Source organism: Mchenga conophoros, linkage group LG15 (assembly GCF_057382185.1).
Source record: "Mchenga conophoros isolate Kocher_MC1m ecotype Shallow Benthic linkage group LG15, M_conophoros_male_GT1.1, whole genome shotgun sequence".
Lineage (NCBI taxonomy): Eukaryota > Metazoa > Chordata > Actinopteri > Cichliformes > Cichlidae > Mchenga > Mchenga conophoros.
In genome coordinates this window covers 37,028,959-37,054,344 of record NC_140540.1, presented here as the reverse complement: position 1 = coordinate 37,054,344, position 25,386 = coordinate 37,028,959, and the positions used below count along the sequence as shown (strand labels likewise).

Sequence of the window (25,386 nt, the reverse complement as noted above, 5' to 3'; positions counted from 1 at the left end):
TTTTCTGCACTGCTGAGGACTAAGCACTGAATAGTATCTTGGAGGAAAGAAGATTTGCACTTTCTACTTTCTACACTTCTCTTGAAAAACCTTTACATCTACTTGCAGTGAGTGAATTTATATTATGGTGAGACTAGAAATACTGTGCTCGACTGATTGCAAAACAAATGAATAGAGCATGTACAATTTTAAAGCACGCATCACAAGCTGATATAATAAAGAACCTCTTTTCCACCAGAAGCGCTTTCATTTTGGAGTGAAAGAAAGATGCAAGGCCTGCTGCATCTTGTGTGATATTTTCTGAGCTCACAGATGGCCTGTGGCATCTCAATGGCTCTTAAGAGACATAATAACAGTCTAGGATTTCTGTGTGCTCAGTTGGAGATAAACCCATCGGCATTCTCCATTACCTGATCTGCTGGATTAAAGATAGATGCATACAACAAGCAGGTGCTATAGACATGCTGATGGGCATTCGTGCGATGTATATATATACAGTATATAGTGTCACATACTGTCGCAGGGCAGCTCAAAGCTGGACGAAGGAGCATTCTCATAATAAAATAGTAAAATATAGATAAAGGTGACACTCTGGCTTGGATACCTTATATAGCACAACCAGGCCAAGTGAACCTTTGTGCTGAACTTTTGTGTCAACCTAAGGTTTAATAGACACAGCTGCAGTGAAGTTGAGAGTGTAACAACAAGCATTTTGTATATAGTTGGCTAAATGTTTTCATTTATTTGCTGTTCAAGCCATTCAGTTACGTGTCTGCAGCTGTAAAGGGACTTAAAGCATCAGTTCAAAAGCAACAAATACATATCCGAGTAGGAAATAATTGACTCTGGTTGCTTTATTCCTTAAGCTTGTCTGCTGTTTGACAAATTTAGTTTCACTGGGTGCATTACCACCAGTATTATCATTCCTCTGCTCTCTGTGTAGCCCCCTCCCACTTGACTAGCAGCAGCACCTGCCACCTGCTCATTTTCCCAGCATTCTTATCACTGTGCCAGCCGAAGGATCGAGGCCGAACATGGACTGGAGGGCCACGATAAGCATAAGCTGACGTTGTTAAAGTGAGACGAGCGAATACCGGTCCTCTATTCTCACTCTGCAGCATGAACAGAAAGGGGGACGTCATCTGGATCGTGAACACTGTCCATCCGTCTCGGCCTTCCCACCAGTTCACATACCATTGTTGGAACATCCAGGGGATTTTGTCACTCACTCTGTTGTTTTTCCTGATGGATATAACTCTATTTGTGGCTTGGGCAAGTTAAGGATGTCAAAAATGATTTGCAGCAGGATTCAGTAGGCATGTGCTATTTCGTTTGACCTAAAACAAGACGCTGCCTAGATGGTATCAAATGGTGACCTGATATTTTTTTTTTTGTGCCTTTATTGTAGCTTGGTCTTTGTTAAGATGTTATAATGGCAATAAAGAAATAAACAGGTTGATAGTGAGGTTTTATCTCAGGTCATCAGGGTTGTGTGTGCTCTAAAAGTAAAACAAATATAAACCATTTTATGATTCCTGATACATTGCTGGCTAATTTGTCCAAATCACAAAAAGAAAAACACCAAAAACACGTCGCTCCTCAATTTAATCAACGAGCTAAACTGGAAGCGAGCTTCGGTACACCGTCAAGCTCGGCGTAATTAAGTGTTTGCCACACTCTGAGAACAACAGGCACGGTTCTAGGTAAATTAATGCCCGTTCCCAGGTGAATACGCGGCCTGTTTGGCTCAAGGCGAACAGATGCCAAGACAGGACTGCACCAAAGAATGGCTGCTAGAGACGCGCAGGCATTGATGTCAGCTTCAAATCTCACCTGTAGTACTCCGAGACAGCATTGATTCTTGTCCAACAGAGATAGAGGAAAGATAGAAGCACAGCTATTGTTTATGTACGAGTCGTTTGAGGCAAATAAACTCACGGTCTGCGAATGTGTGTGTTCTCCCCCCTGTGTTAAAAAAAACCACGATTCTCTCCATTCATTAAGGCTCCACAGAAGGAGATTCTATTAATCTGTTCATTAAGCCACATCAAAAATGGAACTACTTATTAAAATCAGATCCAGCTGTGTACTCTCGTTAAAGCCCACCGTACCGTACGAAGCTTAACAATGCTCGTGGCACTAGACCAAAACCCGGCCTCAAGAAAGGGGGAGAAAGATTCTCGTACATTGGCCTGTTTTGACTCGACGCAGCGTGATAATTGCTCTACTCTTAGCAGGGGGCTATGAATAAACATTACTTTTGTCAGCGAGCATCTGAATGCTCCATTTCCAATTAATTTACATTTGCCTAGAAATGGAAGGAATATCTGCTCTTAATCACTATGTTTTATTTTCTCAATTTCCCCCAAGTCTTTTCTCATTCTCCCATTCCCTGTCTGGCAGTTCCATTCCCCCCTTCTCAACTGGGCTCTCCTTTTTCTACCTCTCTCTCCCCCTCTCTGGAAAATCCCATTAATCTCAGCCAGTGGTTTTGAACAAAAGCTATGGGCTAAGCGATTGATCCAGGGCATTGATCCCACTCGCCTGAACGATCATAAAGGTGTTAAATTGGTTTCTTGGAGGATATGTATTTTTCATCACTGGCTGCTGCAAGTACAAGTTCCTGCTCGGAATTTCTCTCATTTCTTAACCAAAAATTGGTGATGATATTAAAATATTAACTAGATCACACCTTGAAAAGCACCTGTAAATGTGTATTTTGAGGCCAGTTTGAAGCAATTTCTCGGGAGCTTATTTTCTGCATGAGCGCCAAGCTCAGAAGCAAAATTCCTGTAATGAGTTTTGCTTCATCCAAGGACAGGTGGCAACTTGGGATTGTTCAAATGCGTACAGTTGAAGGAGGAGAAGAAGTGTTTTTTCATGCATGTTGCCCTAAATTATTTCTTGAATTCATAGAGTATGGCTAAGTTCATATGGCTCAAATCCATTTATGTTTTTTTTAGCCACAAAATGATAGCAACGTTAAATCACCATCTGACCAATTTCAGAGCGTGGTTTTGGCATTTGGTAAGAATTTCAAGAACAAGACCTTCCTGTTGTTCGTCTGTGGTGGTTTTGGTTAGGCTTACAGTGAGCATGTGGAGTATTTTCATGTGCTATGAAAAGTATTTGCTGCTGTGTCCATTCACCAGCCTGTAATTATCAGATTTTATTACCTTGAGTCTGATGCTAGTGGAAATTAAAATCTCAAAGAGAATTCCATTATTACCTGAAAAATACTTCTCTCCTTCCTCTTCACAGTGCCTCACCAGCAGTATTACATTTTTTCAACTTTTCTGTTTAGAAAAATTCATTTTGCAGAATGTGTTCAACTTTGAACTTCTTGTGTAGCACCGTTGCTACGCACACTTACCAAAATGTGTTCACATCAATTTGACTTATTAATCAAACAATGTTTCCTTTTTCATCTGTTAGCACTGAATGACCTGGCTGTAACTCGTGCTAGCTGCCTTTATGTATTTAAGGAAATCATCGTGCCAGTTATCTTGACGTCAATATCTATATTTACAGTGTTCGAGGAAGCAACCAATTTCAGTAAAGAACATCAGCCTAGCAGCAAGTGTTTTTATGTCTTGGTGAAATGAGGAAGGGATAAAGAAGAAGAATCAAGGAAAAACAACAGCTTTTTTTTCCTACTATGCGTCATCATTGCTGGAAACGGTTGGCAATTAGAAGCCTTATCTAAATACTCCATGACTATGTGGTGAGACAGGAATTAAACCACTATATAAATCTGCTTTATTGCTCTTTTGGAGCACACAAACTGCTCATTTGAACTTTGCAGCGCCATACGAAGGTGTGAATACATTAAACTAGGCAATGTTTATAATCAGCCGCTGGCAGTCGTCCAGTTTTTTTTTTTTTTCTGACTGCGTTTTCTTTGCACAGAGATAATATTCGGCCCTTTTGCCCTCGTGTAAAACACAAGACAAATTGGTTGTCGATGTCGTGTCAGAAAGTTCATTTTATCTGAGCGAACAGGCAGCAGTGTTGGTAAGATCAGGCACCGTGACTGTTGCTCATTTGACAGAGCAAAGGAAGAGCTTGTCAGGGAAACGACTCGTGTCACTGGAACTTAAAAGGTCAGTGAACTGAACCCCGTACCCCTGGTCCGCCCACACGCCTGTCTATCTGTCACCAGTCCCCCTCTTCCAAGCGGGTGTCCCCTGCCCCAGTCTAGCCTCCCATTGCCCCCCTTTGATGACCCAGGACTCTTGTCAGAGAAGAGCTTCCAGGCGGGCAGAGTGAGGACAGGCCTTTGATGAGTATCCCGATACTTGCCAGCACCAGTGACATACAGTGGAGTCCTTTGAAGAGCCTGGGCCTTACATGTAATCATTCGTACACACACGCACACACACACACTTCCAACATCCTGAGGTTGGGGAGATAAAGAGAATTGGATTAGGGCACAATATAGAAAACACCCTCTTTTGAGCGTCTTACTTGCTTTCTGATGGTTTTAATGAAGGCATTTCCCTTGCACTTGAGTGACTACCAGAGTGGAACCGCAAAAATAGATGTATATAGGAAGGAGGCGGGAGAGAGACAGACCCTGTGATGCTGTCAAAAATGCTAGAAAAAGTCAGAGCAGCATTGCCAAACTGATGAAAGAGAAGTGGGAGACATGAAACGTTTCAAGGCAAATTTCTCACCGTGCCATATCGCTCGTATACGCGTCATTTTATTCCATCACAGTGTGCTAGAAGCATAACGATCCCCTCCATGTGGACTTTTTCTGAATTCAAATATGATTTTTTTTTTAACTAATGACATTTACCTTGTAGTAAGAGAAAATGATGTAATAAATATGTTAGGAGATGCCAGATACTCACATCTCACTTTTTGGTTAACAACAAAAAGATGTGATCAAACAAATCTCACAGAAAAAAGGAAATCCTTCCTACTTTGGCGTAATGTCAGCACTAAATGCTTGTTTTTAAGGTCAAAACAAAACCAAATCACTTTTGAAAAGAAAAACTATGTTAGGGGAGCGACAATTCAAATACAAATACAAAGAGCTGCTCTATATCAAGGTAAACAATAAATAGTAACTCCAATCAGGAGGAGTACAGCAACCAAATGACAACTGCCGTGCAAGTAAAGAATAGTCAGGCAGCCCACGTGTCGTCTAACCAAGTGTGTTGTCTATTGTTGTGTCTTTGTGGTGGAAGGTAAACAAACACTGTTTGCCACCAGCCTCAGATCACCAGTCAAAACAGGCCTAATCAACAAGAGATAGACTTCAGATTAGGCCATATCCAGTGTCGTGTCATACAAGGTAATAAAGGTGGAATGAAAGTTGTTGACATGAAATGAGTAACTAAGGTCACTTGATATCAAACAATCTGAACCCTTTATGATTTCCATGGAGCACCAAAAAGAAAAAGACATTCCTTTCAAACCTTTCCGCGATACACCATCGATCCACATTCTTCATACTGCAAGCTTTGGATGCCCCTCACAGACAGTTCTCACATACTCAAAGCAGCAGACCCCTGTGTGCTCAGAAAGACACATTATTCCCAGCAAAGCCACAAAGTGCACACTGTTTACTGATAGAAGAGGTGGGAGAAGAAAGAAAGAACTACTTATACATTTTCCTCATTCCATCCCTCTCACTGTGTTCTCCATTTTTTTTTTTTTTTTTTTTGAGTCTAGCTATGTAGAGTAATGATTAACACGGTTGGGCATGGGAAGAGACTAGCAGTCACAATGGAGGGGGTTGTTTTGGTTCCCAAAACCACTATTTCACCTGTGTCAGCTTCCAAAGTTTACCTGTCAGGTCCCTGGGAGCAGACGGCTGGTATTAGAGGGGGGAAAAACAAATGGGGGGGGGGTGGACTATTTAATCATTATCATCTGTGGAATCACTCAGAAACTCCTGGCAATGGGCAAACAGATAAACCTGGCAACATTGTTAAATCAGGCACGCAGCAAAGTGCTTAACTGTGTGGGGAAAGGTTCACATGAGAAAGCTTTAGAGTGCATACAGGGGACTTTTGAGCTTTGTGTAAGGTTGGGAAAAAAATGCCTGTGGTACGCTACTGATCAATAGTGATTGACCTGTGAGAAAGCTTACCCGGCAAACAGCTGCCTGTGATATTTACAAGCCGCTACGGCTGACAAAGTGCTTCAGCTTTTTTCAGCGCTTTTTTTTTCTGTGGGTGGCTCTATACTATTTGGCTGTAGCCTTTATTTCTCAAGGTCTTTGTACAATATTATCACCGCTCTACATTTCAGATTATTTGACAGACTGGATTTTCTAACAGGCATTTTTAGCATTTGGAAAAAACCCAACGTGCAGTAAAAATGTTTAGAGCAGGTGACCTCATAGACTGATCGTGGAGCCTGTAAAATGATTATAGTATTTATGACACAATCTTAACCACAAATTTTAACAGTGTGACTTTGCTTACAAGTTCCTGTTTAAAACTTGATTTGTTTTCAGTGACTTACAGATATAAGACTTTAATTTTTGGAACATTAAACACATTTTGTACAGTTTGCACATCCCATGTTTTCTACGCCCCTCCTGAACACACAACTCTGTGTGTTGATGACTGCAAACCCGTCTAAATAACATGTAATAAAGGAGTGCAATGAAAGACATGCAATCTGCACTGATGACAGTTACGGTATTGTACATCTGGCATTCAGTCTCAACAGAGACTGTTGTTACAGCTTTATAAGAGCGGAAAAATAAACACCTGGCCTAATGTGGATTTTTGTATATGCATCTCTAATCAGGTGGATGACCAGATGAAGCTGCTGCAGAACTGCTGGAGTGAACTCCTCATTCTCGACCACGTTTTCCGCCAGGTGGTGCATGCCAAGGAGGGCTCCATCCTATTGGTCACTGGCCAACAGGTAAGAACTACTTCCAGCATTTTCCACTCCTTTTTTGTTTTTGTTCAATCTTGTATCACTCAAACTCTGAAAAAAAAAACCCTTTTCTTTCTTTCTGTTAAAAGGGGATTTTTCCTTCCCACTGTTGCCAAGTGATTGCTCACAGACATGTCGCCTGATTGTTGGGGTTTCTTTCTAAGATTATAGGCTCTTACAGTTTTTCTCAGAGCATGAAGACTCAAACAGTGAATAAATAAAGCACTCAGACACTCATGCTGCAGCATAGTGAGTGGGTGGACAGATAAAAAATGCAGCTAAATGTGTTATTTTCTTTTACTGGGGGTCTTTGAGGAAGTTGGTGGGAGATGGTGCCTGAAGCCCTAACAAGAAATCTCAATGCATCAGAATGCCATGTGCTGATTTGTGTTTCGGCTTCTCACACACACACACACACACACACGCACACACACACACACACACACACACACACACACACACACACACACACACACACACACACAGCAAGCTGTCTTTAAATACGCAAACATAGAAGACTCACTCGGTCTTCAGTGATTCTCAAAATCGCACACAAACAAAGGCACATTTTAAAAAGAGAAAGAGAGAGTGTGTGCAGTCACAAAGGTGCGAAACTGCTCATCATGAATATGCCTCTGACCAATCAGATGGCTGTCAGTGAGTTGAGAAGTCATGCATTACTGATTGTCTTGCACTGCAAAAACATTGCTTTTCGACAAATGTTTTACAACAATAGATTCTGGCGAGCGCGTGTGCACTGTGTACAGGGGGAGTCCTTTTAATTCCGCGATTCTGAATGAAGACAAGGTCACAGTCGATTCTGAGCATGGGTGAAGAAGCAGCCAGTACTGCCTCTAGTGGGAACTACAAACTATAACAAATAGTGCTATGGTAGTAGTAACAGGTAAATGAGAGTTTGAAGAAAAAAATAAATAAAAAGGCAGAAGAAGCAGTGCAAGATTGTTGAACAGATGGACGGAGGGAGTAAACTGATGGAAGGAGACTGAGTTGGATAATAGGAGGGAGAAGAAAAGAAAGGAGGCAGAATGAGGTAGAAGAAGGCAGAAATGTGCCAAAAGTAGAAGAGATGAGGATGGATCGGGGAGGAGATGATGAGGCGAAGCAGATAAGGCTGTTTTAAAAGGCCCGAACAGCGAGGTGCAGGAATAGGGGGAGGAGGAGGGGCTGATAGTCAGGGGAGGTGCTGGATGGCGGTTTCGTTTTGCATACTTTGGTTAATGAACAGCTGGTGTTGAGGATGTGTGTGTGTGTTTGGAAATGTATGCGTGTGTGTGTGGGAGGGGGGGGGGGGGGGGGGGGTCTGAAACAGTTCATTATCTCCTATTATTCTCCACCTGGCCAGGGGTGACAGCACAGTGATAATGCAAGGGATATTTAAACCGCAGTAGCAACACCACCCAAAGCAAATGCTACACAAACACAATCAGGACTTGATGGGAGAGCGCTGCACCGAGTCTGGCAAAAGCCTTCTCTGACCTTAGTGCCCAGTAAGAAGCAAATCTGTGTTGTACATGGAGTACATGTAGTCCTCTGGTCTATAAACTATATATCAGTATTTTTAAAAAGGACCACGTATTTGTAGTTCTAACCTTTACACAGAGTGGCTGCATCAGGTTAGAAGCATAGTCCCAACAGCAAAACAGAGGGCCATTTGTCCAAGAATGCAGAGTGTGCAAAATCTTAATTTTGAACAGATACTACAGTTTTACAAGGTGGATTTTTTTTCCCTTTGGCAGCCCAAACGAAATAACACAGCTGGTATTTTATACTATTGAATTGCCAGAATGCCCATATGTAGTGTATTATGAGGAATTAACCAAACGATGCCATAACACGAAGCAGCCATTGAGGACAGGCCTTAGTTCATGCCGTAATTAATCCATTGTTGCACTGAAACTGATTGCACTTTGTCCTCAAGTGCATTGAGGCAAATCACCACATTTATTCTGAAATAAATTCGCAAAGTTTACCAGGAGATATTGTACTGCTTTTATTAAAAAAATGTGACTGAAGGACCAGAGCTTTGCTCATATGGAGAATTTAAACAGATGTTTCTTCCCTCTTGCTTTGAAGCAAGCTGCTTCTTTGCTCTTGCCAGTCATACGCTCCATTCATACTGACATTTGAAGAGAAATCCATTGAACTAGCAGATTAACTGCTACAGCCTGTCATTTGCCTTCTGTCTTGCCCGGTCTCATGTCCCTATGTTTGTTGTCCCTTGCTTGTTAATTTTATTCTTTTTTTTCTGCCTTTCTTTCTCTTTACTACTGCATGTCACCAACAGCAGTGAGAAATGACCATGAGTGCTTGTTCTTTATCCTGTCATAGGATCAAACACACAGTGGAACTTGTACAAATGTGAGCAAACATGAAATGACAAAGGCTGGACTGATCTGTTGAATGATTTAGCAAGGCCTCACAGTGTGGCAGTCAGCCGGCTACAAAAAAACACTATAAGAGTGTTCCTGGTGTGTATTAAATATTCAAATGACTATATATATATATATATATATATATATATATATATAGTCATATATATATATAGTCATATATATATATATATAGATATATATATATATATATATATATATATATATATATATATATATATATATATAGTCATATATATATATAGTCATATATACACACCAACCTATTTTCACCTTTCATATTAATCCTAATGTTCAGCAAAGACTATATTTATGATAAGTTAAGATTTGAAGGTTTAATCATATATTCGCCCTCTATGTCTCTCCAGGGGTGATAATAAAGTGGTATTGATTGATTGATTGATACGCAGGTCACCAGAGTTAGTGCTAAGTCTGCTATAGTGACACTATAGCGTTTTATTTGGTCTCTCTTTTTACTTAAGGCTGGGAGGCAATAACCCAAGGCATCACCATCAACAGTCCAATCCTTCAATGAACTTATTTCATGCACAGTTGATTTTATGTAAATTGATTGACACCTTGGAAGGGGGGCAGTGTTTGCTTTTCACAGAGCCATAGCTCTTTCTGTCTCGGAGGTGTTAAGATGGGAAGACAGGGACAGAGGCGTCGGGGCAAAGTGGGAGAGTGCAGTGTAATAAAAGCACACGGAAGGAAAAAAAGTGGGGAAGGCAGATAAATAAATGAAAAAATTGGTGTATTATCAACATGTATGTCCCTTTGACCCTTTTCTTATTTGCAAAGGGAAAAAAAACGTATTCCAGTCATCTTATTTACACTGTAAGTAAAATCCAAACTCACGGCTGCTTATAATTACAAATGGAAGCTCGCAGGGAACCTCTTCCTGACTCGCACCAACATCTACCTTCCCCTGGAAACCCTCACACAGTCAATTATAGTAATGAATTGTCAATAAGTATAAAAATTTAATACGGTCCTGCTTATGGTGAGTGGCGACTAAGGACTTGCCTCTCATTCAAATGAGCTGCAGCTGCAGGTTTGAAGCACACCTGCAAAAGGAGTGTGTAAGTGGTGTTAATGTTTATAGGTTAGACCTAAGGAAGCATGTTAGCCATTTTTGTATCCATGTGAAAGAAGTGAAAGAGAAGTGACAGACTAGAAATGGGTGATTTACTCTGTCACAAACCAAACCACCGTCCAATTATTGCTATGGGGCTGTAAAACTCCCAAATCAGTGATCAACTAAGTGACATTGTGTTCTATTTGGTATCTACAACTATGTTTTCAAAACTTCTGCTCAAACTCCAGTCAGAGTCACTTAAATGCACACATTTTTACCTTCTTCTTTCCTATTTTTTTAAAGGTGGACTACGCAGTGATTGCCTCACAGGCGGGAGCAACTCTCAACAATCTGTTGAGCCACGCCCAGGAGCTGGTGGCCAAACTACGCTCTCTGCAGCTGGATCAACGGGAGTTTGTCTGCCTGAAGTTCCTGGTGCTTTTCAGCCTGGGTAAGTCAGATATATTTTATATCAGCTAGGAGGAACACGGGAATTGAGAGGAAGGGGTGGTTCTGAAACGCACAAAATAGTGAAAGGGCAAATGGATGTGAGGTAGGTGTGGTTGGTCTTTTTTAGATGGATGTGGCAGCTCTTGTATATACGTCTGGGTCTAAAATTTAAATGTATTTTTGGTGAGTACAACTCTCAATAAATCTAGGTTCAGTACAGTGCAACCATACAGATGATATAGGACTACGGGTGGATGGAAGTTTAGATCCACTATAGGCAGGTTTACTTTTTCTATTAGCCAGCTCTTGCACATAAATCTATCGGTGGCATTCCCAGCAGCAAATCTCTCACCTGATCTTCCACCACATCTTCAAGTTTCTAAAGTACAAAATTTCTTGAGAAAGAGAGTATGTCAATATGAAGTGTAAATACAAAATAAATATTGACATTTTTCTTTTCTGAAATTTAGCTGTTGGTCTTTGGCATCGCAGACTTGCTGCAACAAATGCAAATTAAAGATCAGATCCTGGATCAACAATATTAGAAGTCATGAATCACAGTGTGTGCAGGATTATGCCAAGTGCAGTGTAACTCATAACCAGTATTTGAGAAGCGAGCTGTGCATGAGGAATGAGATGTTAGTTTGGAACGGGTGAGAGGGCAAGGGGTCAACAGGGGGGCTTTTCCTCTCAGAATTTGCTGTAGAGCTTTGGAAAGGAAAGAACAGATTTGGAAGGGATCTCAGCTAAAGAAGGGTGAAGGAAGGGAAGGAGGAAATAGGAGGAAGATGAAGAGCGAGCAGGAATTGAACTGGTCGTGCTGTTTGAAGGCAGGCACCAGCCTGAAGTATTTTGGAGACAGACGGGCGGGAGCTGAGGCTAGAGAGTGCATGGGATTTGGGAAGGAAGGTAAGTGGAGGAATATAAAGCTTGATGAGTTAAGGGACAAAAAGAAGGGTAACTTTGATGGCATGTGGTGTGTGTGCATGCATTCTCCTCAGTGTGTGTGTCTGTATCCCAAAGCTGCTCTCGAATCTCTAAGCCGAGGTCAGACATTGCCAGGAGACTGTCATCTCTGACTCTTTCCTAACGAGTCTGCAACAAATTGCCTCTGAGGAATACGCACACACACACACACACACACACACACACACACACACACACACACACACACACACACACACACACACTGAGCCAAACCTGTTTAACATCCCACATTACTGAATCCAGTAGTGTCAACATAGGGCCCTCTATGGCATGGAGAGCAACACTGGCTTACATGTGATGAATATTTTCCTCCTGCTTAGCTCCCAGTCCCTTCTGACAACATGTAATTCACAAGAGTCACACTTTCACTTCTTTAACACCTCTGAACAAAGAAAACAGCACTAATGAACTATACATACACACATATATGCGATCAGGAGGAATTAATGCTTGTGCGCATTTGCAAAGAAAGAGACAGGGAGTGTGTGTGTGTGTGTGTGTGTGTGTGTGTGTGTGTGTGTGTGTGTACACATCTGTGTGCATGCATGTGTTTGTTTCAGTTTTTTATAGGGTGGGGATGTTGCTGGGGCTCAGGGTCTAAATAATTTGGCAGAAACATCATCCATAATGAAAGGCCCACCTGAGGGATGTGTATCGCCCCCGGCAGTGCCTGTTCTCCGGCGTTGCCCAGGCCTCCCGCAAAAGAAGGCCGGCACAGACGCCATAGAGCTGGCTGAGGGGATCAGCGTTAGCCGAGGTGGTGTTGGTGGGATGAGGGGAGGAGAGAGGCTCGAGCTACGTAGAGCCAGGAGATTACATTATGTGATTAATATCACATACAGCTGAAACTGAGTATGTAATTGGCTGTAAGAAGGCTGAGCTACAAATATGTTTACTTTGGGGAATTAATGTGCATAATGTGTGTAGCATCGGTAGTGGTATGTATATTTAAATATCAAAACACATTATCAGAAGGGTCAAATTAATTTGCGACACAGCTATCTGTGCCCTACCGACAGAGCCAGTTATTAAGGGTCGTAGGGAAATGAGGCATAAAAGTAGATGTACACTGACTGCTGAACTAAAAGATTAGACTCTTTCTGTTTATTAGCCTAATTTAATCTCTAATACTGGTCACTTTACTCTCTAATTTAAAAGGGATGTGTTCATTACGACAGGTTTGAGACTAGGAACTGTTTGCACTACTTTGATTGATTGGTAATTTATTTCAACATGTGAACAATATACAAGTACATTTAGAAAAGAAATGAGAGAAAAAAAATATACTATACAAATTACATACAAAAAAACATTCTGATTAATTTACATGTTGAAAGGGAGTGGGAAGAAGTATACACTTATTTAATCCCACCCCTGTCCCATAAATTATCAGTGAATATTTAGTCAGCTTCCTTACTGATATAATTTGTAATAAAAATAGTGAACAGATTTCTGATATACTATATACTATAATATCACATCATGAATTTTTTGTTTGTTTGTTTTTAAATAGAGACATTCACTTAATTTAAATATTTTCCTTTTCTTTATAGATTGAGAAGATCATATTTTTATAACTCTTTTTGAACAGTTTTATGTTTGGACATTGCTTTAATTCCATATTCAGTTTGTTCCATAGTTTCACTCCTTGAACAGAAACACAAAAGCCTTTTCTTGTAGTACGTACCTTCATTGTTTTGAAGTTACAAAAACCCCTTAAATTATAACTTCCTTCTTTCAAAAAAAACATACTCTGAATATTACCTGGCAGTTCTTTATTTTTTGCTTTGAATAGAATTTGTGCTGTTTGGAATTTCACTATATCGTCAATTTTCAATATTTCAGACTGCAAAAATAGTGAGTTTGTATGTTCCCTATAACCTGCATTGTGGATGATTCGAATTGCTTTCTTTTGAAGAGTAAAAAGTGAATGTAATGTGGTTTTATAGTTATTGCCCCAGACCTCTGCACAATAGCTTAAGTATGGTGAAACCAGTGAACAGTAGAGAATATGAAGTGATGTTCTGTCGAATACCTGTTTTGCCTTGTTTAGTACTGCAATGCTTCGTGATACTTTGGAATGAATATATCTTACGTGAGCTCTCCAGTTAAGTTTTTCATCTATTATTACCCCCAGAAATTTATTTTCACTGACTCTTTCAATATCAACACCATTTATTTGAATCTTTGCATTTGTATTTAAACTACTATTTCCAAATAACATAAGTTTAGATTTATTCAAATTTAATGATAATTTGTTTTTATCAAGCCAGAACGTCACTTTACTTATTTCATTAGTCATATCCTCCAATAAATTCTGCAGATCATCACCAGAGCAAAAAATGTTTGTATCGTCAGCAAAGAGAACCATTTTTAATACTTTGGACACTTTACAGATGTCGTTAATGTACAAGTTGAAGAATTTTGGACCCAAAACTGACCCTTGGGGTACACCACAAGCAATGTCCATACATAAGGAGCAACCACCATTTATTTTCACAAACTGCTTTCTGTCACTTAAATAACTCCGGACCCAATCTAAAACTACCCCTCTGACACCATAACGTTCCAGTTTTCTTATTAATATATCATGATCTATAGTGTCAAATGCCTTTGTCAAGTCTATGAATAACCCAGCCACATATTGCTTTTTGTCTACTTTAACACTGTGGCTCTACTTACTTAGCACACACTACATTTGCATCTATTTAAATAAGCATGTTAAATCACGGGATTAAACCCTGAGAAATACCCAGTAATTCAGTGCCCGGACAGCCTTTTATAAAACTAATAAAGTGGCTTCTATAGATTTGTTTGCTTCTCCTATCACAGATACTGCTATCATGATTGCTACTGCTGCTATTACAGCTGCTATCAATGGATCGCTGCTATGATTATCATCTGAGCCCCACACCTTACAGTTGACAGCCAATGCCAATATGGCATGCAGTGCAGTATTTTAAGTGTCCTCTTGTGCAACATGGTGGAAAGTAAAAGTGAGACACTGGGTTTTGTAGCACCCATATTTAACTGTAAATTTAGTCTTTCTCGAACTTTGTTTAAATATACTTTCATTTAACTTCTACTGAAGTTTATTTACAGTATATGCATGCAGTACCAGTCTATAAACTTCCCCTTTTGTCCAGCAGTCAGCTTGAAGCAGCGGGCTCAGGGCAAACACGCAGAGACGAAAAGGCATTGCAAACAATATATAGTAGAAAGCAAGAATTAGAAAATATTAGACATTATATCACAAATTAGTGCCAAGAACTCAATTTCTTATTCTATTTTATTTATTATTGCACTTCTTTCTAGTTTTTATGATTTTGAGTATATAGCGCTCTGTGACTACATGTCTGCAAAAGGTGTTTTATAAATAAACTTTACTTACTCACTCACTTACATACAGCTGGTGATTTCCCATGTGAGTCATCCCCCCTCTCTTTCTGTACATGGGCAGTCAGTCATTCACTCCCTGGCAGAGGAGCTTTTAGTTAAGCCAGTTGTCAATAAAAACAGAGATATAGATGTCAACCCAGCTGAGAGGAGACACTTGTCATGATCTGTATGTGCGCTTGTTTTCGGAGTTATACTTCCTGTTTGCTTTCGTTTTGTTTATTGCTTTATTTTATCTCTTTCTATCACTGTCTCTCACTTTCCCCTGTCACTCCCTGTCTTCGGTGAAGGCTTTTACCCTCTATCAAGGAGGAGATTATCACTCTGAGATCATTGATCTCCTAAGTGTTTGTAGGACTGTGAGCAATGATTGTATGTCTTGGGCATTGAGCAAAGGACACACATAACGGCAGCGAGAGTTTGAGGGCTGTCTGGATCAGAGTTTGGAGAAGGATTACTACGAGTCATTGAGTGTCAAGAAACTGTTAATGGGCCTTTGATTTCCTTTAACAGACTTAAAGACCTAACAGAAAGACTGACAGGCTGTGTGGGTTACAGAGCATTACCAGAGGTGAAGGGACACGTTTGAATTCAGGCTGAGTAAAAATAAAAGATCTTCTCTTTATATTTTAAGCCCTCCTTTACGTTTGAAACCTGGAAAAATTATCAGCTTTTGTCCTAAATCTTCACGATGTGTTTCTGGTTCATCATGTATAGTTTCCAAACTTTGAAAGCAGATACAGAGACAGAGGTCACAAAGTGCTCACCCAGCAACCAGTTAACCCAGCTTAGTGGGTCAGACCTCATCAGCTGTAATTCGGTGAGACATGTGCTGCCAATCCTTGTGAACTGAGAGGAGAACCAGAGTACTGCCAGACCAGTGCAGGGTGGTAAATGGTCCCAGTGGAGAGAGTGCATTTGTGGACATACCTGTAGCCCTAAATAATGTCCTCATACTGCAGCATTTAGCAGGAAAACAGGCAGTAGCGTGCTGAAAATGTGTAACTGTGCTCACTTTGTAATCGTTCATTATTCATCATTCATTATGTTGCTTAAAATCTTTTCTATTGATCAATATATCATGCATAATTATGCTTTCTGTGCAATGCAACCGTTTATTGGTTATATTATTCCTCTATTAAACACGAGTACAGCTGATTGTTTTAGGGTTTGTTCTCATTATTTGCTTGTTTCTATTTTTTTAGAGATGGAATAAATGAAATCAAATTTTTAAAAACAGCTAAATAAAAGCTAAATGTGGATGGCTATTATGTGCCTAAAATAGACCCAGTTATTGCCATTAAAACAACAATAGAAAATATCTTTTGTTTTTCTTTCAGGCATTGTGTAACTACAGATATACATATTTGTAATCTTTATAAGTGATGCAGACCAATGCTGCTTTTGTTTCATCTGTTAAAGTAAACTTGGTGGTTCTCTTAGTGATCAGAAATGGGCAGTGTTGTCCATTCATAAGAAATCAAGACAGGGCAGCCAGTGATTCAAGAGCTGCCTCAGCAATTCAACACATTAGCCGTCTGTCAAGCGATTAGTCAGTCACTGAAATTGGAGTTTAGAGACACCCACCCATCAAGTCTTTGCCACCCTTCATCCCTCTCCATCCATCCAGGCCTCTGTATTGTCTCTTGTCTCATTGCTCTGTCCTTTCTCTCTGTTTTTTTAACATCCATCTTTGTACAGCTCAATCTATCACTACTCTATCGCCACATCCACCTCCATTGGTCCTCATTCATCTTAATTCACTATTTATTTCTTTACTTCCTCACCCAACTTTCACTTCACCTCTTTTTCTATCCCTAAACATGGCCAACATCACAAACAATTAAATGTATAGATGGATTCAACTTTAAAAAATAACATTTAAGTTAGTTTAATATCTAATAGTAACCAGTAACTGCTTTGATACTGAAGATATTTACAATTATTTGAATTTAATTCAGATTACAAGCATTATAGCAGATTTTTTCATCCGATCATACTGCTTTTAACCATTCCCGCCATTTGAATTCCACTTTTTACAGCATCAGCACCCAGTCACCCCCATCCCCATACAATGAAACATCTTTCATTAGCATGTTTTGTGTGCCACACAAAACGTTTTTTCAAATTTTTTTTTTTCTTTTTGCGCGCTGCGAGGTCAGACACCAATCTGCTGACAGCAACACAAAGCAGAAAACGTGATTAACCTTGATGAAAACAAACAAGTTTCTCTCCCTCTCTGTATTTCTTTATCATTTTTGTTTCCTCGCACAATGAGAGAGAAAAAAAGATATAATTCCCAGACAGCTACATCCTAATTAAGCAACAGCCGAGGCTGCTCAGAATCAATACACTGATCCCTGGCCAGTGAGCAGGGGAGCTGGATAACGCAAGCCCCCTTACACGCACACGTACACAAACACACACTCACATGCCCATAAAACATGGCAAATATTCATTTCCTGAAAAGAATTCAATCATTTAAAATTCATTCAGGAATTGATTAAAACTGAGAAGCAGTGACAGTTCAACATTTATTCTATTGAGCCATTTAGTAGAGCATGCTCAGTAATCCGTGTTTAATAATGTTCTAACAAAGTTTAACAGATTTTTTCTCCCTTTTTGGAGGCAAACTTGCACTTGGCTACAAGTCAACAGAATGGAGCATGATGTGTACCTTTGGCCTGATCAATACGTGAATAAAGTATAGTTAGGGTGTACATGTGTTCTTATGCCCTCGTCTTGACTGAACACAAAATATGATTCTCTTTTCCTGTTCTCTGGAGTCATGTGGATGAGCCAGTGCATACATTAAATTAATAAATTAATAAATAATGAGAATAAAAGCACTATTGTTTACTGTAACGCACAAAAAAGTAACAGTAAAACAACAAAATGTAATCTGCGTAATCTGTTAAAACTTTGCCCTGTGTGCATGTGGCAATCATAAAGCAAACAGTAGGGGGAAAAAAATGCTGAAACTGATAACTTAAAAGAAACAACAGAACCCACGAGTGTAAAAATAGAAAAGAAACAAAGTCCCCACTGTATCTACTAAGACTGCTAATAATATGAATAGCACACAATTATTTACAGTAAAGGAGTATAAACACAAGAGGCGTCTTTATGACAGCAATCTTGGAGTGTTGCCCTGATTTTGATAACTCCAACATTTGAACATTATCCAATAGATTTCAGACTTTTTAGCAAAAGGCTAAGTTGAAACATTTGACTCATGGCTTTGTCCATTTTTATTCCAGACTTGGTAAATGAACTGATTCTTATTTAGCACTTTTCTACTCTCCTGGAGTACTCAAAGCGCTCTATACAACATGCCACATTCACCCAATCACACCTGTTCTCACAGTCACTGACTCTAAACTGAGTGCTGTCTAACCACATTCATACTCAAATGGATGCATCGGAGAGCAACTTGGGGTTAGTATCTTGCCCAAGGATACTTGGCATGCAGACTGAAGGAGGCAGGGATCGAATCCCCAACCTTCCGATCAGTAGGTGACCAGCTCTACCTCCTGAGCTACAGACACCTCCGGATTGGACTTGGATTGTTAATCTGATGGAAGAATTACATACTGTAAATTAATCACTGTTTTCCAATGCATTCTTATCCATTGCAATACATTTGCTGTCATTAAGAAAGTAAATGAGTTAATCATTTGTTAAGACTTTTGAGGACATGGCAGCCTATTGCACAATCACTCAAACGTCCTGACAGCTGGTCTGCTGCATGCTGAAATTGGGTTAGGCAAACTAGGACATTTAATAGGACTGCAGTAGATGTACACTTTACCTCATTTAGGTTGCTTGTTTTTTTCCGAAGCTGCACTCGTGGAAACACAAATACCATGTACACCAATGTCAATTTAGAACTGTTAGTCAGAGATTAACCTGTTGGCATGACTGGTTAGAAGAGTTTCCCTTAGTTAGATAATGCACATTGCAATGTGTAAATCATGCATTTACAATCCCATATGGAAAAGATATAAATTGTATAAAGTTTGTATCTGTCTTGTATGAAAAGCATACAAGAGTGAAAACAGATATAAGATCCTTAGAAAAATTATATAAATGGAACTTGTATGTTTTGGATACTTACTAAAAGAATATATGAAACGGCCACTTTCATGAGTAAATCATATAAACCTTATATGATTCAATATATGAAGTAGGCCACATCTGATGCAAGTCTTTTATAAGTTTTTTCTATTTCTTTTCCATATGGGATAGCCTGAACAAGCTTCGCAGTCGAATGTGTACTGTGTGACTTCAGGCTTTCCCGGACGAAAGATGACCAATTCAGTTCAATTTTATTTATATAGCGCCAAATCACAACAAACGTCACTTCAAGGCGCTTTATATTGTACACTAGATTGCACAATAATAGATACAGAGAAAACCCAACAATCATATGACCCCCTATAAGCAAGCACTTTGGTGACAGTGGGAAGGAAAAACTCCCTTTTAACAGGAAGAAACCTCCGGCAGAACCAGAAGAGAGACAGAGGTTAATAACAGATATGATTCAATGCAGAGAAGTCTATTAACACATAGTGAGTGAGAAAGGTGACTGGAAAGGAAAAACTCAATGCATCATGGGAATCCCCGGCAGCCTACGTCTATTGCAGCATAACTAAGGGAGGATTCAGGGTCACCTGGTCCAGCCCTAACTATATGCTTTAGCAAAAAGGAAAGTTTTAAGGCTAATCTTAAAAGTAGAGATAGTGTCTGTCTCCTGAATCCAAACTGGAAGCTGGTTCCACAGAAGAGGGGCCTGAAAACTGAAGGCTCTGCCTCCCATTCTACTTTTAAATACTCTAGGAACAACAAGTAGGCCTGCAGAGCGAGAGCAAAGTGCTCTAATAGGGTGATATTTTACTACAAGGTCATTAAGATAAGATGGGGCCCGATTATTTAAGACCTTGTATGTGAGGAGCAGGATTTTGAATTCAATTCTGGATTTAACAGGAAGCCAATGAAGGGAAGCCAAAACAGGAGAAATATGCTCTCTCTTTCTAGTCCCTGTCAGGACTCTTGCTGCAGCATTTTGGATTAGCTGAAGGCTTTTCAGTGAGTTTTTTGGACATCCTGATAATAATGAATTACAGTAGTCCAGCCTGGAAGTAATGAATGCATGAACTAGTTTTTCAGCGTCTCTCTGAGACAGGATATTTCTAATTTTAGAGATGTCACGCAAATGTAAGAAAGCAGTCTCACATATTTGTTTAATATGTGCGTTGAAGGCCAGTGTACAAGTCTTTGTTCTTGGCTCCATGATGTGCATCTACTAAGGAATACACCATTAAGTGAACGCACTCGTCTCATTTAGAAAAAGAGCAAAACAAATGCAAAATATAATAGATGAGAGTAAACTCTTATAAATGAATTGGGTAGAATTCCAACAAAGAAGAAAATCGTTTGTAGTTCTTGGTGCAGAAACCTTGTTTATATGAAGTGTCAGACTTTTCTTTCATCTTGTTTACTTTTATCATTATTTTAAACCGTTCATTTAAATATTCTTAAACACTCTTTTTTATCCCCCCCCCACCACCACCACCACCACCACCACCACCACCACCAAAAAAACAAAAAATAAAAAACAGACAAAAACAGAGAAGGGTACCAACAAATCTGGCATTGTTGCTGTCATATGAGAGAATTCATACAGGCAGTTTCATGTGTGAAGTATTACAGGTCAGATGTGATTTGATAGTTTTTTTCCACGAGAAAAGAGCCGGATGGTATGAGATGCATGTGTTTGAAATGTGGCATGACTGGTGACTCATAGTGTACGAGTTCATGGCGGTGCAGACAGCTCTGACAAATGTTTGTGTCCCATAAATTAGTTTCAGTCACTGATTGGTCCATTGACAGCAGTAATGTCAAATGCAATAGTGGTGATTAAACCTTATATATGTATAAGGTTCATAAAGCGCAGTCCACGCACTGAGCGGCTGCATCTAGTCCTTTTTCATCACTTTGTTTTGAATCTTGGTGAAGTGCTCGGCAAACATGTGCTGATTGAAAACTATTGGACTCTCATCTACCTTTCAAACAAATCTTTTTACCCTCCGTCTAGTTTCTCCAGGCATCATTCTGATGCAGGAAACAAACAAAAAAAGGAAAAAAGTTGTTCAAACTTGGTTTCCGACAGAGCCAAATCCAGCTAATCATGTTTGAGTGTCCTGACTTTTCTTTCATTTTTTTTCTTCTTATTAGGAGTAGGTGGGAGTGTGCCCTAAAGCAATGAACCTAATCCTTCTGTATATTTTCTGTCAATTTTATCCTAAGAAATCTAACATGGTGAGCAGTCAGCTCCTGATGGTGGCAGCCACTTTGTAGGGAATTCCATGTAATGAGGCTGTCTAAAAGGCTTTCAGACTTTATCAAGCAATAAAAGCTCCAGCTCACCACTATTACCCAGCAATACTGCAGGCTGTTGTCATTAGGCAGAAGTTGCAGTGAGTTTTGGTGGTGGTGGTTGACAGAGTGAGAATCAGTGTCTCTCATCACTAACCCCACCTTCACGCTCAGCCTTATATCTTCACCTGGGTACAGTTTCAGTTTTCAACATCTCCATCCAGATCATCTCCAACCAGTGCTTAATTTACAGCTCAGGCTGTGTTTTATAGATCTTTTTCCATTATTGCAGAAAACACTTATGTTGACACTGTTAAGCAGTGACATTTATCAGACAGTAAATACAGACAGTCCAATGCTTAACTCTAACCCGGGCCTAAAACAGAGTATGTTCTTGAGTTCATGCCATGCTTATGCTTATTATGTGCTATTGCACACAGCAAACCCACATGGGGTCATTTTGTGTCTATTTGGCTGTTCATGCCTCCCAGTTTTTACAAGCTGGTCACATGTGAATAGGTCCTACTCCCTAGTCATCCCTGTGATGTATCATAATTAATGTGGCAGCAGAGACAGATGGCACAAGAAGTAGATTGCTGCAACAACATTGTTGCATAAAACTACTCCCCAAAATATTGGTTTTGAATGATGTCTTCTATTGTTTTGAAAATAAATTAGAAAAGAGACTGCAACAATTCAGATGCATGTGTGAAAGTTTATAGAGCTATGGGACTCATCCAGTATATGTAACGGTTATTGCGTGCAGTGTAACATTGACTTAAAGGTGATGAATATGTGAGAGGGAGAACCTGAATAATCAGAATAATGAGCAAGCACTTGGCGACAGTGGAAAGGAAAAACTCCCTTTTGACGGGAAGACATCTCCAGCAGAACCAGGTTCAGGGAAGGATAGGCCATCTTCTGTGACCAAGTGAGGGAAAGGGGAAGGAGACAGGATAAAAGAGAATTTAAAAGACAGCATCCTATCCTAAGGATTTCAGATAATAACGTTATAGTGTTTTACATTTGCTGTCCTTATGAGCTATTGTGTATGTGATTTTAGTTTAATTTCAGCACATTTTTTTATTATTTATTCAGTACAGTTTTTGCACCACATGTAATACAAATATCCTTATATCATGTATAATGTTAAATCTTCCTTGTAGCATCACTTTTATTTTGAAAAATAAGCTTTATAAATGATTCCAAACCAGCAGCCTCATTGCAACGGCATAGTAAAGAAAACTTGCTCATCATCTACTGTACCAGTAGTGTTTCAAAAGTAGTTAGATCTCTCTGAATGTAAAATCAAAATATGTGCAGCCCAGCCCTTCACTTCTTCCTGAATATGATGACTGTTGCAAGTTGGCAGCAGAATTTAATGCACTTTAACTCACTGTCCTGCCAAAGCAATTCAGGACATATCCCCTGAACTTCTGCTCCCCTCCATCAATACACTCACTAACTACTCTAGCAGTGAGCACATCCAGACAAATGCTCCTGTAAAAGTGTTTTTTTTTTTTTTCTTTAACCAGAAAAAAAATTCACCCTTCTACCTTACCCTGTGTATCTCTCCTGCACTCCCATGTGGGGTGATTTAAGGCAAGATAGGCTATGGAGAAACTGTTCCCCTCTATCTCTCCCTCCTGCCTTCTCTCTCCTTCTCCTTCTCCCTCTCCCTTGGTCTTATTACAGGCTGTCAGTTTATTATAAAACATTAGGAAAGCAGAGGGACACTTGCAGTTACTGTCCTATCGATCGGCAAGGATAGATTCTGTGATTTAGAGTCAGCTTTGGCTCGCGCCCTCCACATTCTCGGCCTCCTATTAAGGCACCAGCGCTTTGCTTTGGCTATTGATGTCTCAACATTAACAGTTACAAGCTGCTACAGAAAATCAATGTTCAACTTTTATTACCTGCTGCATAACGCGGAGGACCTCCCGCCAGCTGATACTTAGCAGTCAAAAGGAGGCATGGATGGTTGGCCGAGCACATCAGGTGTTTTCTAAGTGATATCTGCAGTAATATCAACTGTCTATAGCATACGGAGGCTTTCGGGGGCCAGTTGAGGGCCTTAGAGCTTTGGAAAGTATAGCATGCCAACCTAATTAGCACATCCTTGCAAATATTAGCCTCAATGCTCAACTTAGTTGCAGGTCTGCGCACAACGTTTTTGTCTTAAAATCTTGTCTGCTTGAAAAAAATTCTCTCTAGCACTACCATCAGCATGACTCACTTGTAGAGTACACCACCTAAATGTCATCAAGTTAAAATATTGGATGATCCCCTCAATCACCGTCCATCCATCATTGGTATCAACCTGGATATGTGTGTTGTAACAGAGAATCTTAACCCAGGTAGGGTGGATCTGGAGCGGCTGAGGCCTCTCAAACATTTATGAGGGGCTACTGAGCAACGGTATGGCAGCCCTTCTGGGACAAACAGCCCCTGGTTCTGTACTCTGAGTCCCGATCAATGGAACTCAAGTTCATTACACACACTTTTCAGCCGAACGGCGGCAACTGATTTTTTTCTCTCTCCACCCCACCTTCCTCTGATCGTCGAGCAGCCCACCACTGGGGCTGCATTACACTTGCTTGTTTACGTGGCTGCGTGTATAGGGTAGAAGGGGGAAGGGAGTGTGTGCTGGTGTGTACGTATGTACGTGTGTGTGCGTGTGAACAGGAGCTGCTCCCAGTGGGCAGAGCTTGAGGTTATCATTATGTACAGGTCGGTCCGCTGCAATGCTAATGCTAATGCATTCTCAGTGGCCGCAGCTCAGGTCCCAACGCTGTGCTAGCAGGGCTGCTACTCGTCTCCAATTAAAGACTGAGGGATGTCTGTTTGGGGTAGGGAAGACAGACCTGGGCTATCTGGGGCCCTGCGGAGAACAGGCTCACATTAGTCAAGGAAAACAGACTCGGAGAACAAATTGTGCATACACCAGAGTGCATCAGATAATCCCTCTCTTGATTCAAGCATCATCTAGTCCCTGGCAGTGATTTTATGCTATCTAATAACTGCTTTAGAGGACCTGTTGATTTTATTCTGCAGGACCTTATCACGCCGACTTTAGACTATCAGAGCAACCAGCCTTTCATACTTATCATGTGGTTATAACGAGTTTAAACAATGCGATAATTTTCTGTAGTCACAAAGCATAACCCCCAGAGCACCGTACAATAAGAAAGACAAATAGTCAACAAAACAGAGCTGGTCCTAGGAATCGAAGAAGCATCAATATTTCACTCATAATACAGTATAACAGTGCTGTGAGATGAGGACTATGGTCACTGTGTGTGTGTGTATGTGCACTGATGGTTCACACCAGACTCACTACTACTGTCATAAAGTATAGTGATCAGAGCAAAATTATTTAAATGTCAAGCTTTCGCAATAACTGGCATGTTTTTGATTACATAAAGAGAGCATGTAGCCATCACGTGTAGCGCGCACACACACAAGAAAACGTGCACAAAGACACACATTGAGATCTAGGCCAAAGGAGTGGCCTCTAAGTCTTTAAGTCTATTGCCAGTCAAGTGTTCAGTAATACAAACGTAATCCGTTTGGCCCCAAGCTTCACACACACCAGCCTTGTCAATCATTTGTAAAGTTGTAAAGCCATTCACTCTTTCGATCAATATCTTAGAAGGAGCTACACTGTTATTGCTGTAGTTGTTGTGTAAAAAAATAAAATAAAATCTTTACGACAAGACATTTATGATCCTTGTATAGCTCATGATGTGTCATTAGTGTAACTCACTAGACAATCATTAC

At 40.1% G+C, this 25,386-nt stretch overlaps 1 protein-coding gene across 1 annotated transcript in view; it reads left to right on the top strand.

Moving 5' to 3' along the window:
• The window catches only part of nr5a2 (nuclear receptor subfamily 5, group A, member 2), a 68,984-nt gene that overhangs the window by 32,012 nt on the left and 11,586 nt on the right, over positions 1-25,386 (top strand). The window contains exons 5-6 of the mRNA XM_085248211.1: positions 6,772-6,891; positions 10,699-10,846. Coding sequence (XP_085104337.1) covers positions 6,772-6,891; positions 10,699-10,846 — 268 coding nt within the window. The remainder of the gene's footprint in view (positions 1-6,771; positions 6,892-10,698; positions 10,847-25,386) is intronic.